The sequence below is a fragment of the Indicator indicator genome, chromosome 28 (genome assembly GCF_027791375.1).
Source record: "Indicator indicator isolate 239-I01 chromosome 28, UM_Iind_1.1, whole genome shotgun sequence".
NCBI lineage: Eukaryota > Metazoa > Chordata > Aves > Piciformes > Indicatoridae > Indicator > Indicator indicator.
Window position 1 is genome coordinate 7,544,272 of NC_072037.1, and position 16,728 is coordinate 7,560,999.

General features: G+C 40.6%; 1 protein-coding gene across 3 annotated transcripts in view; it reads left to right on the forward strand.

Moving 5' to 3' along the window:
* The window catches only part of MAPKAP1 (MAPK associated protein 1), a 94,579-nt gene that overhangs the window by 34,301 nt on the left and 43,550 nt on the right, over positions 1-16,728 (forward strand). For all 3 annotated transcript variants that reach the window (XM_054393429.1, XM_054393431.1, XM_054393430.1), the window contains exons 4-6: positions 254-426; positions 5,452-5,628; positions 13,986-14,095. In XM_054393429.1, coding sequence (XP_054249404.1) covers positions 254-426; positions 5,452-5,628; positions 13,986-14,095 — 460 coding nt within the window. The remainder of the gene's footprint in view (positions 1-253; positions 427-5,451; positions 5,629-13,985; positions 14,096-16,728) is intronic.

The following is a 16,728-nucleotide window of genomic DNA, read 5'->3' on the forward strand; positions in this document are numbered from 1 at the left end:
GATCCTGCAGGAATGTGGGATTTTACAGTGCAGTTCAGACCTGTGAAATCATTGCCAAATACTCCTTACCATTTTTACAGATACATTAAACAGCAGTGAAAGAATAGGAATTTAAACAGTCAAGCTTCTTCCAATCTTAACTTGTAGCAGTGTATTTTAATCATTCTGCTGAAAATAATTCCACCCACCCCAGGTTTTGTCTTAGCTCTGTCATTTCTTTAATACATTCTAATGAAATATATTTTCTTGACAGGGTCATGTTGGTACAACGGCAACCAAAAAAATTGATGTCTACCTCCCACTGCACACAAGCCAAGACAAACTACAGCCCATGACCGTTGTGACGATAGCAAATGCCAAGGTGCATGACCTGATTGGACTAATATGCTGGCAATATACAAGTGAGGGACGGGAACCAAAACTGAAGTAATGTTCTTTCTTTACTACCTCTTGATCTCTAATTTTCTCCCCTGCAGCCTTTTTTTGCATAATGAAATGGATTTCCATGCCAGTGTTTTTTATAGTTAAATCTTAGAGAGACCACCCACACATGTATCAGCATTTCCTTTGGAGCAGTGCAAGAGCATCCACATTCATTTCTCCTTCAATTAAAGTACTGGGTACTGTATAATGATAAGCACAAAAGACCATGGATCTGTAAATGAATCTTCATTTCAAAATGCTCTGTGTAAAAATAATATAAATCTTACCTTTTTTGGTGTCATGGGGATGTTTTTTTTTTTTTTTTTTAATTTTATGTCCCATCTATTTTTTGGTAGTGTTCTTCATAGCTAATATCACAAGGATGTCAAGTAAAATACAGATCCTTTGGTGGTTTTGAGGGACGGTGCTCAGGCCTTGACACTGTTCTGGATGCATGGTGCCAGTTCTTCCTGCAGGTCCATAGAGAGAGGAGCCACTCTGCTGGGTGACAGTGTGCCCTGGAAGTCCATTTGTTAGTGTTCTGAAACCATAGGTTAAAATTTAGCTATAGTGAGTCTGCCTGAAAAAAAAAAGTCTGAATTCTCTCGTAGAACTTCAGTGTTATCACTTTTTCCTGTCATTCTGCTGACATGACTTCAATTCATTATACACGTGGTTTTCTGAGAGCTGACAGATAAAGAGGCTAAAGGTGTTTTTCTCTCCAGGTTATCATCCTGGAGATATCACTAAATTAAAGATATGCAAATAAGAATACTAAAAACAAAATAAATACCGTTTGTTCTCTGAAATCGCCAATAAAATTGCCTTCTTTAATTCAAAAACTTCTGCCATACAGTATTTTCTAATTTCTACACAACTTTGACCTCAGTCTCATTGGTTCTTTGTTGTAAAGAGCAACATCTGTTTTGTCCTCAGAAATCTTCTCTTCAGTATCTTTGGTAATCGCTGCTTGTGTCTCCATTGTGGAAGAAATCTGCCCCTAAGATTTTTGTCACCAAATAACAGATAGGATTTGCTGTGCTGCAGAACTAGTGTTGTTTAGTAAGAGTCTGAGCAAGTTTGGATTTCAAACAGCTTCAGGTTTTCCTGGGTCATAGAGAATAAAATAGTTTTATTACAGAGTTATTAGTAACAGATACTAGTGGGTGACTTTCCTGGTGCAAAGAAGGTTAATGGTTTGGTTTGTTTTTTTCCTGTATGAGCCAATTTTCACTTTTTTTGTTCCTTTCCTGGAATATTTGATGAATGGTTGGGGATTTTGGTACTGAATTGTACTGTTAGCTCTTTTGGCATTTTTCAGAGGTGTTTGAGGACTTGGTAGGCTTCTCTCCTGTTGTAGCACAGTTGTAAGGGGGAAAGGAAGGTGCTGAGAGGTCACTGGAACTGCCCTTCTTTAGAGCAGCTGATTTCTGTTTAGCAAGTAAGTATAGGGCAGCACAGGAAAGCAGCACTTCCTGAAAACAGTTTCGTGGATATTGTTGCCTTGGATGTAGGGTTTCCCTTAGCTCTTCTCAACAGGCATATGAGGTGTTTCACGGGTTAAACACTTCCAGTTGATTTGTCTTTTCTTTTCTCTTTTTTACGCTAGGGAAGAAATACAAAATTATTTGCAGATGGTGCCATTTCGTTTGCTGTTACTAATTTCTGTTCATTGTATCATAAGTTCAAAAAGGTGTCCTTTGTATGTGATTAGCTTATTTTTTAATGAGTAGCACACCACTAATGTCAGTCCTCAGACAGGTGTATTTTTCAGGAGCACAGCACACCTCAAACAGAACAGCGCCCATGAGTAAAGGTATTCCAGGAAACACCATTGCCCACAGCAAAAATCAGCAGTAGGAGGAAATGAATTTCACTGTCTGCCTTGAAGGATAAGATGTTATGATGTGTCAAAGAGTGATCATGACCAAGGAGGCTGTCTAATGTAATCAAATCTCAGGACAGAAATAATGAAATAAATAATGGAGGCATGAGTTCCTCAGAATAGTCTGACAGCAGCAATTGAGAGTCTGGGTACAAATGCTCAGAGCGAAGGGACAGAACCTCAAGATTCCAATAAGCTTTTTATCTTGTCTAGCTCTTAATTATTCCTCATGTCTCCATCATCTTTTTTTAGCATTGCTGACTGCCAGTCCTGTAACAAGGATTGATTTAACTGTAAACTGATCCTCATCATTTCCAAATAAGGAAAGAGCTTGTGTAGGTTGCACAGTTTTACATTTGCTGTTTGTTCCTGATTTAGTCAGTTTAGGGTATAAAAATCAAAAATCGGGATGTTTGTGACGCTGTGCTAAAATACAGCTCGAGAACGTTTCAAATCTGATGCACAACACAAGCAGAATGACAGATGTACCTACCAGTAATACAGTTTGAGAATAATGAGGAGCTTGTAGACTTTGTAATTAAGAGAAACAACCCCTCAGTCTTTAGGAAAAGAATATATTACTGCCTAATTCTTTTCTCTAGAAGGAAGATGTAAGAGTCTGAAGTGAGCGAGTATTAGTTGACAGCTTTGAGAACATTTTGTATTCAGTTAGGCTGCCTTTTTTGTTATAATTGTATTATATTTGTCTCTATTCAGTGTCTTGATATGAGGAACTACTGACAGTGCTAGCAGCCCTGTTCCTGGCCTCATACACATGAACTTTGGTCATAACCCAGTGGACCATTCTCTTGCCAGCCCCTGACAGATGTTCTGTAATGATTCTGCCTGCAAAAAATAAACAAAATCCCTTTCTAGGAATAAGTTATTAGTGAGATGTTAATTCAAATAAGCATCCCATTTTTAGATGTTAGGTTTTAACTTTTGCATTCTGTCCATGGCAAACTCCCAGTTCCAAAGGCTTTGAACGTTGTAATTTGAAGCCTGAAGTCCAGGACTTTGATCTCCTTGGTGGAGCTTCAAACTGTGGAACAGTTTTACCTATTGGACTTGTTTTCTCAGTGGGTTGTGATTTAGTCTGTGTTAATGTTCAGGACCCCATTGCATGCTTGAAGACATTTGTAACCCCTTTAATTTCTGGGATTTAACTGACATGGTGTATTTTCAGTATAATTGGTAGAAAATAAATTGTTGTCACCACCACCTTTTTCTGGCCCTTGGGTTGCTCTGAGATCACACTGGCTGTGTTCTGTTGCCTGCATGTTTACATGTTCCTCCAGCTTTAATGAGAATTATGCAAATGCACCCAGTACCAAATGGAAATGTTAACTTCATTTATACAGAGCTTTGAGTGCACACCAGGCTGCACATAGGAGAACAGTGTAGAAATCAGTCGTGTAAGGCACAGAGCAGAGCTGTGGGATATGGACACAGGGTGAATCTTCAGGCTGGAGAGTCTCCTAGCATGGGCTGAGTTTCGAGTTACGTTGAACAGGACAGAGGAGCATGGAGAGCTTGGTGTCTGTATTTGTAGAAATCTAAATAGAATACGGACCCAAAAACCATGCCAGACCTTTCTCATTGTGTGAGCAGGCTCAGCTGTATCTATATTATTAGCAGTGGTTTTGTTCCTAAGACGACTAGGAATCATCCTGACTCTAGGCTGCTTCTGGTTCTCAGAGCCCTGATGCTCTCTGAATCCACTTCCCAGTACTACTTTTCACCAGTTTACCTAAAAGTTTCATAAGCACTTTTGAAGAAGTTAAACATTAATTCTACAGCAGTATTCCAGTTCTTTATAGCAGTCCAGAGGCTCAGGAAAGTTTCTTTAACAGTTTTGCAGAATTCTCAAAATTCACAGTGACAAACATTGCTGCATTACCCTTTTGTCAGCAGCTGACATTAATAGAGATGCATCATTATTACTTGTTTTATATAATAAATGTCTTAGTCATGACAAGTTGCATATAGATCACCTGGACTAAGCACTCTCAGTAAAGCAGAGTTGCAACCAAAGGTTTGTGAATTAATTGAGAAAATTGCAAATCAGGTAGTCAGTGAAATAATTCATTGTCACATCCAATCAATAAACTTTGTAAATCAACTCATTTAATTCAAAAAATGATCTATATAGATCAAGCGACCAATTAAACAATTAGCATACACTTTGCAATTAATTAATTTAAGCATCAATCATGCAATTAAAACTCCAAATTTGAACTGCAGAGTTTAGAAACACAGTGCCACGTGAGCATCCACATTATACTCCATGGCTGTGGAAAATGCCTGAATGCTGGTAGATGTACAGTAAGAAAGAATACTTCTTTTCAGGACAATAATTTAAATGTTAGCATCCCAAATAGATTTTAATACAAGAAAGATGTGATCTGCACCTGTCTGATACAGAGTTATTTCCCTGTGGGCATTTGTGTTTGGAAAGAGAGATACTTAGATTATTTTTTTTAGTATTTTCTTTGCAATGTATCTTTTTAAAACTTTGTTACTTAGTTCTGCTTATTAGCCTCTAATAATTTTTAACTGCTTCTAGTGGCTGGGCTTCTTAGATGTTTAGAGAAGGTGGCTTTTCTGTTCATCATTGCTACTGTGTTGAACAGATCTTTACTTTTCCCATGGTTTATTACCCTTTTTGCCTGCCTGAGAGCATTCTCTGCTCCTCAAGCCTGCATTCAGCAACTTTTTCACAGTTGCTTGATCTATGAAAAAAAAATAAAAGCCAAGCGCTACTTGTTCATCTTGAATTCTAAAATGTGGTGGTCACATAAATAAAAATGCACAAATAGAGAAATACTGCTTCTAGCTTTATGAAATCATGACACATCTGCAGCCTTTAGTATGTTTTACTCACTGTCAGTATTTTCTTGCAGCGCAGTTACTGATGAAGTAAGGCTTGCTGCTGTACTCTGAGGTTTGGAGTTTATGGTAGCAAGATGTGTTGGGACTTTGCTGGGACATATTTATACACAGGCCATCGTTAGCTTTTAAGTATATTCCTCCTGTAATAGGTGTCTGCTGATTTGTTTACCACAGCATTTAGTGATTGATCTGCTGAGCTGAACTGGTTCTAGCTTCCCTCCTGAATGAACTTGTGTTGTCTTTTGTTTCAGCGACAATGTCAATGCCTACTGTCTCCATATTGCTGAGGATGATGGGGAAGTTGACACAGATTTTCCACCCTTGGATTCCAACGAGCCCATTCACAAGTTTGGCTTCAGCACTCTGGCACTGGTTGAAAAGTACTCTTCCCCTGGCCTGGCAGCCAAACAGTCGCTCTTTGTCCGCATGTGAGTATGGATGCTGAGAGTCTCCATCAGTGGGAAACAGCTGGGTGCTCAGGCCACCTTCATGTCCTTTTCCTTCTCTACTTTTCTTCATCTGAATTTAAGAAAATGCAGGGGGCCACGTGTATTCATGGTTCCCTGCAGATGATGCCCTGCTCTGGGCTCTGTCAGTGGGCAGGTAGAAGAGTAAGTGGTGCTGGCAGCAGCTGGGTGAGCCCATCGCTGTGAGTCTAGAACTAAAGAGAAGAAAATAAGCTCTTACGGCTATTGCTTGGAGCACACTGAACTGTTGCACTCCCAAATACTAAATATTTGGAATTTATGCAGTCTGAGCTCATAATCTTCATTTTGCTCCAGCCATGCTGCTTATTTATGAAAAATATGTTCAAATTAATAAATGAAATAATCTATATAACAGCAGCAGAGAGTTAAAGTTATAAAGTCGTTCGTGTTGGAGACCCAGAGCCCTTTTCAACAGGTATTAAGTACCAATCTCGCTTGTGAATCTGTAATTATTTTTGGGAAATTGTATTGAATTTCAGGAAAAAAAATGGTGTATTTGTGCTGTTTTGATATTCTACATGTGAGAGACTTCAGAATCTTCTTTCAAGGCCTGATTGAGAAAGTAGTGAGATTCAATTTAAGACTGGTTAGTGGACTGAAAAGCAAGTAATTTTAAATACAAATAGTTGCAGAGCTCATTAGTATGTAGTGTTTGAGGAGAGAAATGAGAGGTAAATATCATGCTGGGTAGAATAGGAGTGGACATGCCACTCTAAAGTCCAGAAGAACTTTGAAGGAGATGACCCAGTCCAGCACTGAAAACTGAAGCTGTCTGCTTTATAGCTCAAGGAGAATTTGCAGTTGCAATTATCAGAGAATTGGTGTTTGAGTCATATATACTGTGCTTGATCACTTTTATTTCTCTTTGCTTGTGAGTGAAAAATATTTTAAACCATCAGAAGGCCTTAATTACTGTAACAAAATACTAGCAGCCCAAGCCACTTCTCACTTGGGAAAAATAATTTGTGTTTGGATCTCTTGAAATGAAAATGCTAATAGGGTTTTCCTGGTTATTGGACATTATTTTAATTTATAAAGGATAACTTACACTTCATAATCATACAGCTGCTTCTGGTTTTGAATAATCAGACTTTTTTAAAAATCTAACCTATTTAATTGCATTTTTTGTATTCTTTATTGTATATTCTGTTTCTTAGAGACATTCTAAAGCATCCTACTGAAAGAAATTTTCAGAAATCCCATGTGTATTTCCCACAGGCCTCTTCACTGCATTCCACTGCTTTAGGTCATTGGAAAATAGAATAATCTGTCAACAGTGTTTATAAATAAGTTATTCAAGGTGAACATTCAGCTGTGCTGAGCTGAATGCAGTGGTGTGGAAGGTGGTGCAGGGTGGAGATGAAGCAGTCTGGCCAGTCATTGCAAGGTCCACTTTTGGATTGTGCAGGTTGCAGTCACATGGCTGAGCCAGGTTTTCCCCTGTGGAATTGCAGAATATTTAATTCCTTACACTAACTGAAGAGTGATGCAGCTTTTATCTGCAAGAGGGAAGATCTCTGTCACTTGTGTGCACTTCTCTAGAGTCAATCCTATTACCATGAATTTGTATGGTGGTTTGTTTTTTTTTTAATTTTATGATTCTATAATTATTTAGTTTTCAAGATAACCCTGCATTTTCAGTATCTTCAGAAAAATACCAGCAGGTATATAAAAGATTTGGTTGTAATTCCATGCAATCAAAAAGGACCAAGAGTGTTAATTGCAGGCAGACCAGATAAGAAGCCTGTATCATTAGAAGATTCTAAACTGTTGATGATTTCTCAACTGGAAAGAGTTCCTATTCTTTCTCAGATGCCTTCTACCAAAATCCCCATGGCCTATACTCATTGCATAAACAGGGAGTAGTATTTAAATTCAGTGAACACTTGTCGTCTCAGATTTTGGATATTAGCTTGGAGGAGTTGGGGCCATTGTTCCTATATGGAGCCTAGAGACCTCAGCAGGATCCTGGTATAGCCAGCAGCTCTCTGACTGGTGCTTGAGGGAGGATGAAGGTCTGTCTACAAGTCCTGCAAAAGAGGTGTTTTGCTTTAGCATAAATTGTGCTTCCTTCTAATTTGAGAGGTCCTGCACCATAAGTAGTAGTGCTTTTCTGAGAGGATTTGGGTTGGGGTTTTTCCCACAGGTTAATTGGAAATGGCTTGTACTTCCTCCTGTGTAAATAGCTATTTGTGAAGACGGAGATTTAAATCAGTATTTTTTTTGTGTGTCCCCTAGATAGACAATTACTTGATCATCACTTGATCAAAAGATGGTTACTTCTGTGAGTTTAAATCTTGTACTGCCTTTTTTTGTAGGGGGTTGTTGTAAATTCTGCATCTTCTTCTTTCCCTGTCATCCTACTAGTGCATGTCATCGTACTGTAATGTTTCACATTGCTTTTTTTTTTCTCTCCTCACACTGAAGTATTTCAGCTGCTGTCGTGTCAGGCTTGTGACTTGTATTGTTTATTAATATTGAATCACTGTTGAAAAAAGTTGATGCTTTTGAGAAGCTTCATGATGGAGCACGGTGGTTTATTTCACATCTCACCCATCCTGCACATTGGATAGATTTTCAGATGTTGTGCAGTTCCTGAGCTGACAGTTGTGGAACCTGGCCAGGGACCCTGTTTCAGCAGGACATGTTTGAGCAGAAACAGTTTGCAGAACTTTATACACTTAAACTCCTGCCAAGGCAAACTCGTAGCCACTTGAGTTAGTTATAAATACCCAGTGGCGGTGGTTGGAAGTAGCCCACAGTGCATTTTATATTCTGAGCTGAATGTGAGTGTCTTTGTGGCTATACAGAGTAGTAAATAATTGAGTTTGATTAGGGAGAGGGACCTCATTATCCCCCCACCTGTGCCCAGCTGGTAGGGGAGGGTCGAAATGAAGCCATTAGCTGTCTCTCTTACTGGCATCTCAAAGAGCTCAAATACATCTGTGTCTTATTTTCTTTTCTGGCACAATCAGTCGAGCAAGCTAAGCAGGCATGACCGAATTTGGCAAGTTCCAAGGACTCTGGCAAAGTTACACAAGGAGAAGACGGAGGGCAGTCATTCTGGCTTCTAACTGCCCATTAGTCTAGCGAGTTATGTTTTTGGAAAATGTCTGCTGTGGAAAGCAGTGCTTTGTCCAATGTCAAGCACGGCGCTCGCAAACAGCCCGCTCTGATCTCGAGTGTGATCTGTCAGGAGGAGTCAGACAAAGCCCTGCATTCATGTAAAGGCAGCCTTCTTCAGATGATGAAGTAATACCTGAAAGACTGAATGAAGGTAGCTTAAAATAAATCTGTACTATCATTAGGGCTTTTCCCCTTGGAAATTTTATTATCTCAACTTGACATACTCAGTCTAATGGTGTTTCAAGGAGTTGTAGCTCAGCTGCCAGTTGGCATCCCAGATGAAATTTGGCATACAGTTCCTCTGCTCCGGAGCACTGTTTTTCTGGTTTGATACTATATTTAAATGACTTTGACTATTATATATGTATTTTTCAGAGCAGCACCTCTGCTATACCTCATAGGTTGTGTTTTGAAACTTAGTTAAAATATCAGGCTTTCGTTGTACATACAACAAATTCAGTTCAAAGCTTTGAAGTGTGTTTTTTACTTGGGTTACAGGAGGCCTGTCACTGGTTTTTACATGGGTGTCAGTAATCTACAAAGTATATTTCAGAATATTCATAAAATGCAAAATTAAGAAAGTTAAAGTAGGTGCCAGAGTTAATGAGAAGGTCAGCATCAGGGTGGGAAACAGAGAGGGGTCAGACTCCAAGAAAGTTGTTGGAGCAGGAAGCTGGTATTTAGATGTCCAGTGATGGCTTATAGTAAGTGTCCCAATAAAGCAAATTTTACCCAAGAGCCCACAGTTAGTCAAGGCTGGCTCAAGATCATTTGGGTGTAGAATAAAAAGCTGTGGCACATCACTGTGCACTTTTCTCTTAAAAATTGCCCAGCTTAAGTACTTTGTATCAAATGGGATTTTTAGGCTTGGACTTCCTGCTGATCAAGTGGAAATCATGAGGAGCCATTCAGAGACACTTCCAGCCATGCCAACCAGTTTTTATATGAGCTTTAACTGCTAAATTCCATGTCAGTACATAAAGAAAAAAAATTTAGATTTTTTTTTTTTTTAATAATAGTTGCAGATTGGAAAAGCAGCTCTTGGGAAAGTTTGTTTCTCATTCAGAACAGAAGCCTTTGTCCTTTAAGTATTGGGTTTTTATTTGGCTACACAAGTGGAGCCCATGGAGAGGACACTGCCTGTTTCCGTGCTGCTTCTGAGCATCGTTCCCCAACCAACACCCGGCGTCAGCCCGCCGGAGCTCTGGCCTCTGCCGCTGTTTTCTTTTTCCTCTTCTGAACCTTGCCACCCTGGCTCCAGTGCTGAGGCTGTAAAAGAAGATGGAAAGCCAAGTTACCGCAGAATGATCACTATCATTAACATTCACGGGTGGTTCACTTATCATTCCTGACTGCACAGACATGGCAGCCGTTATGAAACGTCCACAGGTGTAGCACGATGATACATATTACATTGTGCCACAATGGATTTATGTATTCTGTAACAAAAGAAAAGTGTAATGAAAAAATACAGAAGGTAATCCTTTATTCCTCCACTGCACAATTTATCAGTAATGCCTGTGGATGATAAGTGCCAGGGATTTCCTTTGCTTGATTTAACCTTGTCACCCAGGTATGTTTTTGCAAAGTGACAGAAGATACAAGCTAAGGAGTTTCGTTGGCTTCCAATTTGTAAGCACCAGTTTTAATTGATTGAATAGCATCTGCTTCTCTGTCCTGGCTTTTAGTGGGTTGACTTCAAATAAAGGTATCACACGTTAGCAGAGTAAGCTCAAACCATGTAATTTATAATTGTAATTAAGGATATGCTGGAATTAGGCTGAGTGAGGACAGTTCATGCACATTATCAATGCAGAGCATAAGTGGGAAGCTGGCAGGGCGAGGGTGGGGTGTGTGTTTCTTCCAGAAGAGCCTCACTGTGCTGTTTTCACGTTGAGGCATGCTGATGGTGGTTGGGGTGATCTGGTACAGGTGGTGGCTCCAGGACTTTGACCATACTCCAGCACACCAGGGAAGGCACAGGGCTTCTCCTCCACTGCAGGAAATGTGCTTCGACATGCTGGTCTGACCCCAGGATGACAGCAGAATCTCCTTGGTCTGGGCTTACAGCCACTCTCAGCTCAGATTTGTGGGTTTGCTGACTGCTAAAATGTCATCACTGAGGTTCTCTTCTGGGCTGTGCCATGGGGAGAAGCAGCTCTGCACGCTGCGAGAGCCGGAGCAAGGGAAGGATAGGGAGAGGCGTGTGTCTGAGCTGGGCTGGGTGCTTCGGACCCTCGGGCTCTGTTCCAGAGCAAATAACCAAAAGTTTACAAATGCAGGGTGCGCTTTACATTGCTCTGCTCCTGCCAAAGCCTCACTTACTGGATAGCACACTAAATATAGTAAAACACAGAGGTTTTTTCTTATTTTGCTTTGATCAGTAAAATAAACTTCCAAAGATTGTTCTGGGATGGGATCCAGCTTTTGAGGCAAAGAATGGCCGTGGCTCAGGCATGAGTTAGTAATAGAGTGTCAGGAAAATTAGTCTGACAGTTCTCAGGCCAGCTGCTCAATAGAAAGAATCGACCGAGTGGGGATGGCCTGAAACACGAGCAGGATCAGCAACAGCATGTGCTCTTCAGCAGCTCAAGTGCCAGGAGTGGAGGAGACAGCCTTCCATTCTCAGGAGGTTCTGGATATATGTTGGTGTCAGCCCCAGGCTGGCCAGCCATGGCGAGTTGCTGTGGTTTGCTCTGTGCCCAGTGGGAAGCAGGGCTGATCCATGGTGTAGGCTGCAGGCCCTGCCTTGCTTGTGGGAAAACGTTTGAAAAACATTGTGTACTAAAGGAAAAAAAAAATAAGTTGTGACCCCAGTCATTTTGGCCATAGGTTTTGGAAGAGTTTGTTCACCTTTGGGTTTTCCTGCAGTATTGTAATTTATTTTCCCGTGTTTTGGTTGCAGCTCTCTGCAAACCTTTTTTCTGTATTGCAGAGCATTCTAGGAATTGCCCAAAGGCATCAGATGTCTTTTGAGTCAATGTCCTTATGGTTGAGTCCAGTGTGCAAAGCTGTTTCATAGCACGTCAGTGACAAAGATGGTGTCACTTAAATAAAAGCACAGAGGTAGTTTCTTTTTTGTAGTTAAGAGTATCATTGTGTAAGAGGCTTTACACTTCAAAAGAAAAATCCACCACATCTCAGCAGATCCATTTGTACTAGAGCTCTAATGACTTTGGGAAGTGAAGTGAATGACCAAGAGCTGCTGGGAAAGGCAGGATGTTGTGTGGTTCTCATGTGGTTCTCATGAAGGTTACAGGGCTTCATAGCAGCTATGGGTAGGATTTGCTCATAAATAAAGAGCGTGGGAAGGTTTCTGCTCGCAGTATGGTATTAGCTGAGACCCCTGAAACCTCAGGCTGTACAAGAACAGCATCTCCCCACTGCACACATGGCTGCAACTCCCTCATGTGGAGCAGAAGGCTCAATTCTGCTCCTTCTGTGTGAAAGGCAGGGCAGAAATCGAGCGGGGGGGGAAAAAGTATATGCATGAAAAGGTTGGGAATACTTGGTATGAAGACGAGTAAGATAGAGTTATAAATAATAAATGGTCTAGAGAACATAAATTTGGGGCTTTTAGGCAGTTTCATTTTGCCAGGAACAAAGGGAATTGAGAATGAAATTCAGATGAGGCTAACTCACAACTGATGAGAAGGAAACCCTGTTTTGTACTGACTTGTGGAACTGACTGCCATGGGGTGAGGAGCCTGGTGAGAGCTGCCCAAGGAACCAGGGGATGCTCTGAACAGACCAATCCAATCTGTTACAACATGACAGGCATTTTTACTTCTCGTAATGCGTAAATGACCTCCTGTTGTGGATTTCTTGACCATCTCTTCAGACTGTTCCAGCTATTCTCAGCAGATGATGTTGAGCTGAAAAGCTTAATTGGGGTAAATAAGGTAGCTGTGTGCTGTGAGTGGGATGAAAGGAAACAACATGTGCTTGCTTTTCTCGTGGCTTCAGGACAGTGGGCTAGTGGCCACCCTGTGTCCAGTCAGGGAGTTTGCTGGCCACTGTGTTCATGCTCCAGCCAGTGACCAGCAGTGAGTGTTCATGTCATTTATTCATGTAGACTGTGTCACAGCATGGGCCAGGGATGCCACATCTGAAGTGATCAGAACTCAAACTCATATTCCCAGCATTTGTGTCTTAGTGACATGTAATATGGGCTTGTTTTTAATGATGTAATTGTGTTGCTTGGGTTGCTTTTGACTGCCAGTTGCTTTAAAAAAATATTCCAGCTGTGATATTCATATAGAGCTCTACTCCCTGATTAAAATTCCTGCTTGCCAGATACAAAGCTCCTCCTCCTGTCTAAATAGCTTTGCAAAACAGTTTTTTTTTCCCCACAGTGCAAATCTCTCCCCATGGGTGCAGAGCAGCTCTGGAATTCCTGCGCTAACTGTCTGCAGTGACATCTACTGACATGAGCAGAGATTGACTGCAAGGGCTAAGGGGCAAAATTTACTGAGATATTAATCCAGTATCTCTTCTATTATATTGTCATCTTCTCTGCTTCCCCAGCGGTGCCGCTTTCAGTATTTGCCCAGCAGAATGGTAGCCACCCCTGCGTGTTCACAGCTTGTCCCTGCATGTGGACCCTCTGCAGGCGGTGACCAGGACTCAGGCCCCACTGTCAGAGTCCTTCCTGGCAGATTTTGTGCCATGGGGTTCACAAAAATGTCTCCAAGGCAAGCATGTTACATTTGAAATAATGCTGGAAAGCTGCTACTCTTTCCGTGGGTGTTGTTCTTCCACCTCCCCTCGATGATTTGTTCAGTCTGCCATCGGGACGTGTATGGAAATGACATTGCAAACTGTTTCTCTTGTATGCACTGTGAAACGCCTCGCAGATGCTTATTAATGAGCAGTTGAGGAGCTCCACAGGTACATTTGCTCATTTTTCTTTTCTAATGATGAATGCAAATTGATCAAAAATAAAGATAAATTAGGAAAATCCTTAGACACCTCGAATCTCAATCCATTTTCTCCATTTTTGTCTCTGCCTTTCTAAGGGAGTTTCTCAGTTTCTCCTTTTATCTTAACTTCTATAGCACAACTTTGTTCATTGTTGTGCCTAACAAGTCCTTTGCTTGAACTAACAGAAATTGCACTGAGCTGCCTGATGATGATGATTTTGTAAAAATGCATGTGCATCTGTCTTGCAGAAATGCTGCTCATGGATTCTCACTTATTCAGGTGGACAGTATGAAGGTCACCATGAAGGATATCTTACAAAAGGCCTTAAAGAGAAGGAAGGGATCACAGAGAGGCTCAGGTGGGTTATTTATCATATTTTCTAGAGGGTAGGGTGTTTTTCCATGAGCATATTTTATATCTCTTTTTAACTGTTGTGAAAGATGCTCTTTTTTTTCTTTTCCAGTGGGTATTGTAATTTTCAGCACCACTCAGAAAGCAGTTTTGCACACAGGTTTGTGTTTTAGGTGCTGGGAAAAAGCAGCAGAGGAGCTGCATTATGTTTGCTGCAGAGCAGTATATCCATTACTGCAAGTATTTATTTATGATAACAAAGCCATTTGCATTCAAGTCCAGCTAGTGGTTATTTGAAATGATGGGCGGAGGTATAGTTAGAGCAGTCCTTGATGGAATTTGTGTACTTTTAATTTATGTAAGAAAATGAGGCTTAATCTGGTTTTAAATAAGTTAAAGGAATTCATTGTTAAGAGAAAAAGAAAATTTTACTTCCTGTAGTGTTGTCAAAATAGCTGCTATTGTAGTTAAGAGGTACCAACATTAAAAAAAAAAAAAAACAACAACCCAAAAAACCCCAAAAGAACATTCAGTACCTGCATTTCTGGTTTAGAGCAATGCTTCTGAAGGGTGTAAATGTGCATTTACATACATGTTAGTGTGTATGTTTCAAAAATATAAGGCTGAGAGATCTTTCCAGCAACAAGAAATAATTACTGTGAGAAATTGCACTGAGTCTTGTCACGCAACAAAGGAACTTTAATATAAACCTATCTATATACTGGGTAAAGATAAGGATCTTCTCTTTGTAAATGAATGAAACCTCCTTATATACCCTTAGTTTTAACTATGGGAAAAGAAAATAAACCCTGTTCTCTTTAGAAAAAGTAGTTCAGTGCAGTTTTTAAACGAGTGTATAATCTGTCATGGATTTAATTAGCTATCTTCAGATGAGAGCTGAAGTTTTAATAAAAGTTAGAAGAGATAACACAGTGAAGGACACGGATGAGCTGTCTCAAGGCCATATTCCAAGGGAACGATAAGAGCTGTAAAAAATGGCAGAGGAGAGCAATTGAATGAAGCAATGAAAATCTGATTCTCGTAAAAAAAAAAAAAAAGAGAGAGAGAAAAGGGAAAGGGGGGGAGAAGAGAGCGAGATGCTGGTAGGGGTGGTTGTAGATGAGACCCGCCAGCGTCTGCAGCAATTTGGCCGCTGGCCAGGAGTCATTGTTCACCCTCGGCTGTGGCGGCTCGGTCCAGATGTGCCAACTGCACGTTTCGGCTTTTGCCAGCTGACTGCGCCGTTTGATAACCAGCTCTCTGGATGCCCATCACTGGCCGCAGAGATAGAATTAAATGATGATGATCTTCCCACAAGTTGGGAGAGGAAACAATGCATATAAATCTTGATTTCATCTCAGCGTGAGAAGTCTTTATCCATCATCACTCATAATGAACAAGTCGTTAGCTGCGATGAATGGTGTTCTGTTTTTTTCAAACCCCTCTTTTGTTCACTTTTTTGGGTGACTTTTATTTATTTCCTGGGGTCAGATTTCTCTTCTCTGAAGGGGGGTGGCTAAAGGATTCACTTAGCTCAGTCCTTAAGCTACTTTCCTCCTTCACGTAACAGATGTTTTGCTCTTTGACCATTTGAAATTTGTTTGTCCTTTTTATTTTGTTACTTTTGCTCAGTAGTTCAGAAATGGAATGGTCCTGTCATTTACTCCTTCAGCTACTACATTAATTTCTTCTGTCTTGGCACTCTTGCTCAGAAACCTTTGTAATAAGAGGGTATATAAACATGTATGTATCATTTGGGGGGGGTTCATTATATAAGAAAACATTTACATTTACTTCATATGAATTATCCATGTGACATCTCACCTCTTTGAGATATGACCATCACCCCTGCTATGCATATAACCACAGCTGAAGTCAGAAAATAAAAACCTTTTGGTTAGTTATATTTACTTTTGGACATGTACTTGGATCTCTTGAAATAGTATTGCTTCCAGATTTCCATTTAGACTCGTGTATGGGTACTTCCAGAACTAAGACCTGTAAGCTTCATGAGTTGGATTCCCTCTGTGAAGACAATGATCACTCCTAGGGATCAGTGCTTTAATTCCCATATTACTGAAATTCACAAGTGAAATATTTGTTTCATATTTAACTTTTAGTTTATTTTGTAAATGTTGGTGAGCGCTCCTAACACATCCTTGAAATTGTCAGGTAATACCATCCCATGGCTGAAGGGACTTCTCAGATTAAGTATTAATGTATTAAATTGGTAAATCACCAATTAATTTTTTTATTAAAATTATCTTCCTGTGTCCAAAACTTCCCTTATTCTCAATTACTTCCTTTATTCAAAACCATGATTCATTGGTCAGCAGACTTTGGGAGCTAGGGGGGCTTTGGAGGGTCTTGCCTGCCATCTTTGGAACAGCAGAAAGTGCAGCTGTCTGCACAGAGGGATGCTTTGCCCTCTGGATTGACACAAGCCCTGCACAGCCCCCAGTGCTGCAGTGGCTGCGGGTGGAAATGCCCACACTGAAGGATGGCTAATGCTGGGGATGGCACCACATGGGCAGGGGTAGACTGGAGCAGGAATAGAACAAGATTTTGTCATCATTCTTCATCTACTGCCAGATTCTGCATTGTTTGGAGTGGATATGCCTCTTACTGCCATTGGGCGAT